At 49.8% G+C, this 8,991-nt stretch overlaps 1 protein-coding gene across 2 annotated transcripts; it reads left to right on the forward strand.

Annotated features, from left to right (window-relative positions):
- The first annotated feature begins 1,694 nt into the window (after positions 1-1,694).
- On the forward strand, positions 1,695-8,097 carry LOC148665265 (carbonic anhydrase 4-like). Of its 2 annotated transcripts, XM_088631586.1 has the most exons (9): positions 1,695-1,812; positions 2,490-2,544; positions 3,591-3,632; positions 3,805-3,975; positions 5,846-5,994; positions 6,206-6,295; positions 6,798-6,870; positions 6,962-7,125; positions 7,533-8,097. In XM_088631586.1, exons 2-9 carry the CDS (start codon positions 2,490-2,492, stop codon positions 7,716-7,718), a joined length of 930 nt encoding a protein of 309 aa, XP_088487712.1. In that variant the 5' UTR covers positions 1,695-1,812; the 3' UTR covers positions 7,719-8,097. The 2 variants fall into 2 exon arrangements, with proteins under 2 accessions (XP_088487712.1, XP_088487713.1); XM_088631587.1 differs by lacking the exon at positions 3,591-3,632.
- Positions 8,098-8,991: the final 894 nt, after the last annotated feature.

An 8,991-nucleotide genomic window follows, 5' to 3' on the forward strand; every position in this document is an offset into this window, starting at 1 on the left:
TGACTAAAGTTTCAGAAAACTTTTGGGAGCTGCAGTGTCTTTAAACCAGAAAGGATTAAAGACAGTTTGAGTCTCAGATGGTCGTTCATGAAACAACAGGAACACAGAGGAGCATCTTCCCTGTTAATCTCTGCATTCACACCTTCTCCAGGGGCTTTCATACTCCCAGTAAAGCCTCAGTCTGTCTCATGTGTCAGCACAGACACCGTTCTGAGGGGTGAGAGAATTTCAAACCTGACATGACTTGACCTAGGTTCACTTCTGATCTGGGCTGATTAATTGTCTTTTCAGAATTCCTGAAAGAGGAGGTTCACCTAATCAGAAATAGCCACTGTGCCACGTGTGGAAGCGTTCTATAGTTCTGAAGCACATGCCATGGTCACTCATACCCTTTCATGATAATACCACAGGGGGAGCCCTCTGGGCACAGTTTGAACTGCTCTTCCCCAACGTTTCCTCTGCTGTCCTCTGGCTTGTGTCTTACTGTTTATTATGAAGAATTCAGTTGTGTTGATCAGTGTGGGACACTCCCTTCAGACTAAAGAGACTCACTTCCTCCAGCCTGTCAGTGTGGGACCATCCCTTCACACTAAAGATGCTCAGTTCCTTCAGCCTGTTAGTGTGGGACACTCCCTTTAGACTAAAGAGACTCTGTTCCTTCAGCCTGTCAGTGTGGGACACTCCCTTCAGACTGAAGAGACTCAGTTCCTCCAGCCTCTCAGTGTGGGACACTTCCTTCAGACTAAGGAGACTCAGTTCCTTCAGCCTGTCAATGTGGGACACTCCCTTCAGACTAAAGATGCTCAGTTCCTACAGCCTGTCAGTGTGGGACACTCCCTTCAGACTTAAGAGACTCAGTTCCTTCAGCTTGTCAGTATGGTATACATCTCTGGAATTATTCCAGTGCAGCAGCATCTTTTGTTTTGTAACATGCTGACCACAACAGTACACTATACTCTAAAACAGGACTTTGTCCTTGTTCTACAGCTGGGGAGGATTGTCAACTCAAGGCTCACAATTTTATTCATCCTTCCGTTGTCGCACCACTTCTTCCAGCTCAGGGTCGTGAGGGAGCAGGAGTCTATTCCAGCAAGCAATGGGCCCAGGGCAAGGTACGCCCTTGACAGGACGCCAGTCCATCACAAGGCACACACACACGCTGACACCAGGGCCAATATTCCCAGAGGCCAATATCCTACCAGTGTGTCTTTGAACTGTGGGAGGAAACCCATATGAACATGGGGAGACCATGCAAACTCCACACACACAGCACCCCAGGAGCTAAACCCCAGGACCTCAGTGCTACAAGGCGCACATGCTCACCCCTGCTCAGTGCCTGAGGTCTAGCTGCTTTTTCGTCTGTTCAATTCCAGCTTTGTCCTGCTGTCTCCCCACAGGGTGATTGGAAATCAGATTCGGGGAATCTGCAGAGCTATCAGGTGCGCCTGAGTTATCTGGAAAGTCTGGGAGCGCTTATCAGGGTCGAATCACACAAGCGCCAGTGCAGCAGCTCATCAAGATGAGAACAACACACAGCTGCAGAGATGGAATCAGAAAAGACAGGAGACCGATCCCTGACAAACCTTGGGACAGGAGGATCTTCTGGTGGGAGTGTGGAACAAGGTGCCCAGCCATGCTACTGAAGCTGGGCGGCACTTTCAGATCAGTTATGTAAAATCAAGCGGGCGAGAGGGGCTGAACAGCTCTGTGTGTGATTGGCTGTCTGCAGGGTTTAAGAGCAGCACAGCCCACAGATGGGCTCACACCGAGAGCTGAGTGAGTGGGCACATCGACACCACAGTGACTCCCAGAGTAAGTGTGTCTCCTTTGATCTGCTGTCTCATCTACCACACTCTCACTGGGCTTTACTGCACTCTACTGTGCTTTTACCACAATCTCACTGGGCTGTACTGCACTGTACTGTGTTTCTACCCTGATTTCACTGGGCTTTACTGCACTGTACTGTGTTTTTACAACAATCTCACTGGGCTTTTCTGCACTGTACTGTATTTTTACCACAATCTCACAGGGCTTTACTGCACTGTAGTGTATTTTTACCTTGATCTCACTGGGCTTTACTACACTGTACTGTGTTTTTACCTCGATCTCACTGGGATGTACTCCACTGTTCTGTGTTTTACCACAAACATACTGGGGTGTATTGCACTGGACTATGTTTTTACCACAATCTCACTGAACTTTACCTGTAATGGACTGTTTTACCACAATCTCACTGGACTTTACCTGTAATCAACTCTTTTACAATCTCACTGGGTTTTACTGCACTGTACTGTGCTTTCACCACACAATAACAAAGTATATCTTACTACAGTACTTGACAGAAAGTCTCAGTGCTGTGTGTGGCTGTGTAGGTTGCTGTATTGCCCTGATTGGACTGGGGTTCGTCTGTGTTCAGTGACCAGCTGTGTGTTAAAGACGCAGGTGTGCTCAGGGATACAGACTCATCTCTGTCTGGTTTTCTCTAACAGATGGATGTGTTTCTCCTCCTGCTGTGTCTGGGGCTGCTGTCCTCAGTGAGAGCCAGTGAGTATTATTCTCACTCCTCCTGCTCCTTAGATCCTGAGCTGGAAATGAAGCTCTGCTGTGGTTCAGAGTGATATACATTTCTATTGAGTATTCAATCAGCAATCTAATTAGACACAATCTCAGAGCAGTTTCAGTTTAATTTATTTGCCACAGGCGCAAGCGCAATGAGATGCTTATTTGCATGTAGGCTCCAATACAAAGACATTGAGGAAACATCACCTTCAACACACAACAACAGCAGCAGCAACAACGAAGCTGAATAACACACAGATAAAAGGCAGCAGAAGCAGTGTGCAGTTGTAGAGTCACTGTAGAATTAGACAAGCTGACATCCTGAGGGAATAAGCTGTCTCTGAGTCTGGAGATCTGTGTCTTTGTGCTCCTATAATGCTTACCAGAGGGTAATGGACTGGGCCAAATTGATCAACCTTGTGACACATTCCAGTCAGACATCGAGCTGCTGCCAAACCACACTGTGATCCCACAGGTGATACCACACTCTCAACAGAGCACCTGCAGACTGGAGTAAGAATACCTGAAGACAGAGAGATCACAGAGAATCTCTCAGTAATACACAACAGGACAGGAGACACGGTGAGAGAGAGGAGATCACTGAGAATCCCTCAGTGATAAACACACACAACAGGACAGGAGACACAATAAGAGAGGAGATCACAGAGAATTTCTCAGTGATAAACACACACAACAGGACAGGAGACACAGTGAGAGAGAGGAGATCACAGAGAATCCCTCAGTAATAAACACATATAGTACAACAGGACAGGAGACACAGTGAGAGAGAGGAGATCACAGAGAATCCCTCAGTGATAAACACACACAACAGGACAGGAGACACAGCGAGAGAGAAGAGATCACAGAGAATATCTCAGTGATAAACACACACAACAGGACAGGAGACACAGTGAGAGAGGCGATCACTGCAAACCTCAGTAACAGGATGGGAGGTGTAATTCTGAGTGTCGTAAGAAAGCAGGAAACCGGTTGTCCTGAGAATTTGCCTCTTGTAACACTCTGTCTTTCAGAGTCTCATCAGTGTGACTGGTGCTACCATCGCGGGCAGTGTGGTAAGACACCGGAGTGAATCATCTAATCAATAAAATCCTGATCAGTGATTGATTAAGGAATGCTCTGATTAATGACCCTGAATGATGATTGGTTAAGGAATGGCCTGACTGAGGTCCAGTCTCTTGTCTACACAACCAATCAGTGTACACAGGCACTGTGTCTCTGTTACAGGCCCTTCTGCCTGGGTATCCAGGCCTTTTGGTCACTGCAATGGGCAACGTCAGTCTCCTGTGGACATCAGGACCTCTGGAGTGACCACTGACCCCAATCTGACTGAGCTGACCTTCACTGGGTACAGAGAGAAGAACATCATGAGAGAGCTGACCAACAACGGACACACAGGTAACACTGACACACACATTGACTGACTGAGACAGCGAGAGACTGATCGAGACAGTGAGAGACTGACCGAGACACTGACTGACTGAGACAGATGTGGACTGACTGAGACAGTGACTGACCGAGACACTGACTGACTGAGACAGGGACTGACTGACTGAGACAGTGACTGACAGAGACAGTGAGAGACTGACCAAGACAGAGACCGACTGAGACAGTGAGAGACTGACCGAGACAGAGACTGACCGAAACAGTGACTGACTGAGACAGTGAGAGACTGACCGAGACAGAGACTGACCGAAACAGTAACTGACCGAGACAGAGACTGACTGACTGAGACAGTGACTGACCGAGACAGTGAGAGACTGACCAAGACAGAGACTGACCGAGACAGAGACTGACTGAGACAGTGACTGAGCGAGACAGTGACTGAGCGAGACCTTGACTGACCGAGACACTGACAGAGAGACTGACCGAGACAGTGTGTGACTGGGACAGAGACTGACTGAGACAGAGACTGACTGACTGAGACAGTGACTGACCGAGACAGTGTGTGACTGGGACACAGACTGACTGAGACAGAGACTGACCGAGAAAGTAAGAGACTGACCGAGACAGAGACTGACTGAGACAGAGACTGACTGAGACAGAGACTGGCTGAGACAGCGAGAGACTGACCGAGACAGAGACTGACTGAGACAGTGTGTGACTGAGACAGAGACTGGCTGAGACAGAGACTGACTGAGACAGTGTGTGACTGAGACAGAGACTGACTGAGACAGAGACTGACCGAGACAGTAAGATACTGACCGAGACAGAGACTGACTGAGACAGTGTGTGACTGAGACAGAGACTGGCTGAGACAGAGACTGACTGAGACACTGACTGACCGAGACAGAGACTGACTTAGACAGAGACTGACTACGACAGTGACTGCCTGAGACAGTGACTGACTGAAACAGAGACTGACTGACTGAGACAGTGACTGACCGAGACAGTTAGAGACTGACCGAAACAATGTGTGACTGGGACAAAGACTGACTGAGACAGAGACTGGCTGAGACAGTAAGAGACTGACCGAGACAGAGACTGACTGAGACACTGACTGACCGAGACAGTGTGTGACTAGGACAGTGACATAAGCAGTGAGTGACTGGGAGAGTGATGGGAGCACTGAGTCACTGGGACAGTGACTGGGACAGTGACGGGAGCAGTGAGAGACTGGGACAGTGACGGGAGCAGTGAGTGACTGGGACAGTGACGGGAGCAGTGTGTGACTGGGACAGTGACGAGAGCAGTGTGACTGGGACAGTGATGGGAGCAGTGTGTGACTGGGACATTGACAGGAGTAGTGAGTGACTGGGACAGTGACGGGAGCAGTGAGTGACTGGGACAGTTAGAGGATCAGTGTGTGATTAGGACAATGACAGGAGCAGGGTGTGACTGGGACAGTGACAGGAGCAGTGTGTGACTGGGACAGTGATGGGAGCAGTGTGTTACTGGGACAGTGACAGGAGCAGTGTGTGACTGGGATAGTGACGGGATCAGTGAGTGATTGGGACAGTGACAGAAGCAGTGAGTGACTGTTTCAGTGACGGGAGCAGTGTGTGACTGGGACAGTTAGAGGAGCAGTGTGTTACTGGGACAGTGACGGGATCAGTGAGTGATTGGGACAGTGGCAGGAGCAGTAAGTGACTGGGACAGTGGCAGGAGCAGGGTGTGACTGGGTGACGGGAGCAGGGTGTGACTGGGTGACGGGAGCAGTGTGTGACTGGGACAGTGACTGGGACAGTAATGGGAGCAGTGTGTGACTGGCACAGTGACGGGAGCAGTGATGGGAGACACCCTGGCTCTCTCTGGCTGTGTGTCTCAGTGCAGGTGACCCTAAGGCCAGGGGCGGGGGTCAGTGGCGGGGGGCTCTCTGGCTGGTACTCCGCTGTCCAGTTCCACTTCCACTGGGGAAACTCCGCAGACTTCCCCGGCTCCGAGCACCTGCTGGACGGACAGCGCTTCCCCATGGAGGTGAGGGGACAGTGCGGGACTGTGTGACTGTGTCCAGGGTTGTGTGACTGTGTCCAGGGCTGTGTGACTGTGTCCAGGGTTTCGCGACTGTGTCCAGGGCTGTGTTACTGTTTCCAGGCTTGTGTCACTGTTTCCAGGGCTGTGTGACAGTTTTCAATGCTGTGTCACAGTGTTGTGTAACTGCTGTGTTGTGTTACTGTTGTGTTATCAGCTGCACATCGTCCATGTGAAGAAGGGGAAGAGTTTGCCTGCAGCTCTGGCTGATCCTGAGGGCATTGCTGTCTTGGGCTTCTTCATAGAGGTCAGTACTGAGAGAGAGAGAGAGAGACAGGACACTGAGAGAGAGACAGGACACAGAGAGAGAGAGACAGGACACACACACACAGAGACAGGACACACAGAGAGAGAGAATACATAGAGAGAGAAATGACACACAGAGAGAGAGACAGGACACAGAAAGAAGGAGAACACATTGACAGAGAGACACAGAAAGACAGAACAAAGTGAGAGAGGACAGAGAGAGGACAGGCATGATAACAGAGAAGTGATATGTGATAGTGAACGTCTGAAATGACATGGGGTTCATCTGTCGAGCCAGCAAAGCTGTCTGGTTGAGCCCCAGTGTCCAGCAGAGGGCAGTGTTCCTGCAGGAAGATGAGTGTGCAGGCTCTCAGCTCCTGCGGTTCCCTGGGGACACTGTGTGTGTCCAGTGGCGCTGTCCAGTCCAGAGACCAGCTGATCTCAGACATGTGGAGATGAAGACCACAGACTGGGACACAGACAGCCTCTCTTTGGGTTGCTAGGCGACAGAGGCAGGTGGCACTCCTGAGGGCTGGAAGACACTGACGTCACTCCTGAAGGAGGTCGCTGGGACAGGTGAGGTGACAGGAGAGGAGTGTCCAGCCAGTGAGGGTCCATCAGCGAGCGCTCTCGGTTAAGGATGCGTCTCTCTCTCGTTCCCCAATAGGCTACACTAAGACTCTGGCTCTGTTTCTCTCCCTGGACGAGCTGCTGAGGGGGGTGGACCGCTCCAAGTTCTTTCGCTACAGGGGGTCCTTGACCACCCCTGACTGTAATGAGGCTGTGGTATGGACCGTGTTCCAGGAGCCTGTGAGGGTCAGCAGAGATCTGGTGAGAGACAGGCGGACGTGTGTGTGCGTCTTAAACATGTTTGTATTGAGCTGTTAGTGTCCAGTCAGTGTGTCTGTATTAACCCCTCTCTCTCTCGGTGCAGTGTTAATGTACCAGAGTGTCCAGTCAGTGTGTCTGTGTTAACCCCTCTCTCTCTCAGTGCAGTGTTAATGGACTGTAGTGTCCAGTCAGTGTGTCTGTATGAACCCCCCTCTCTCTCTCAGTGCAGTGTTCATGTACTGGAGTGTCCAGTCAGTGTGTCTGTATGAACCCCTCTCTCTCAGTGCAGTTTTAATGTACTGGAGTGTCCAGTCAGTGTGTCTGTATTAATCCCTCTCTCTCAGTGCAGTGCTAATGTACTGGAGTGTCCAGTCAGTGTGTCTGTATTAACCCCTCTCTCTCTCCAGATTGACCAGTTCACTACAGTCCTGCACTTGGCTGATGTTTATCGCCCTGTCTTGCCTCTGAATGGCCGCAGTATCTTCTCCTCCCCTGCTGTCGGGCTGGCCCTGGGTGCGAGCTCCAGGGATGGCAGCAGCCCTGACCAGCTCCTCACTGGAGCTGAAGAGGAGCTGAACGTTCTGTCTGGCTAAGGGAACAGGGGGCCCTTGTTGAGAAAGTCATTGTTTTCACTCTACATCTGCATTTGAGACATCTTTCCTCTCTCTCTTCCTGAGTCAGGACCACTCATTGCTCTCTCCTTTGGGTGCAGCTGCATGGCTCCTACTCATAAACATAACATCCCCGCAGTAAGTTACAGGGGCTGTGAAGACATTTGGGGATTGTATGATGTCAATTCTGGAAAATGTGATGTAATATTGGAAGCACATGAAATCATATCAGGACTTTGTGATGTCTTGGTGGCACTGCTCTGTCTGTATCACATCCTGCTCATTCTGTGTTTTAATAATTATTACTGCTTGAGAATCTGTTTGAAATATTTAATAAATGCTGGGCAGTCCTGCCTGAGGAGAGACGCCAGCACCTTCTCTCTGCATCGAACCCAAGCTCACACTCACCCTCCCCTGTCCTGCGACAGGACTTCAACACATTAGCACGCGAGTCACTGCCTCAAGCTGAAGTAACAGTTCAGCTACCTGCTTGTGCAGAGACCCGACAATCCCCGTTTAGAGGCTGCCAGGACCCCCAGATCTCTGAGAGACAATCCGAGAGAGTAGTCCTTAGGGAATATCCAAAACACACGAGTTAGTCCAAAACCAGAAGATCCATCAGAACTCGGAATTAAAACCACGAAGGCCGGGTCGGAACCGGCGGACGGGGAACGGGAACGGGAACGGAGGTTAAAACCTTAACGGGACCAGGCGCTTTCAGGTCCCGGACTGGCACGATATGGAAATCAGATGCAGAGCCCGGATGAGCGTCAGTGCCTGGCTTTTAAGGTGGGCTGGGAATGGGAAACAGGTGCAGAGAATAAAGTCTTGAGTGAAAGGGCTGGAGCACCCTTAAGGAGGGGGAACTAATATCGTGACACAATCTAGTGAAGATCAAAGAGATTCTTTTCAGTTCTTATTGTTTTATTCCTGGAGAATATAAAGGCTGTAAAAAAAGCCTATCCAGTACAAATAGTAGAAATATATTGGACATAGCCTGGAAAAATAGGTATCTACATGTGCTACATTTTGAAAAATCACTTTCGAAGATTTTTTTTTTGGGGGGGGTGGATATTTCTTCCTAGTGTGTGTACTGAGTAATATATATATATAAATCTGATGTTTTAGACTTGATGTCCAGGTGGTTCCTTGAATTCAGACCACGAACTAGGCCTGTACTCTATCCCGTCCAAGATATTGCAAGATGTTCAGGACACAAACACTCCAGGTGGAAATGACCTTTGAGGGGCTGGAG

This window comes from Lepisosteus platostomus, chromosome 5, assembly GCF_059453375.1.
Source record: "Lepisosteus platostomus isolate fLepPlt1 chromosome 5, fLepPlt1.hap1, whole genome shotgun sequence".
NCBI classification, from domain to species: Eukaryota; Metazoa; Chordata; class Actinopteri; order Semionotiformes; family Lepisosteidae; genus Lepisosteus; species Lepisosteus platostomus.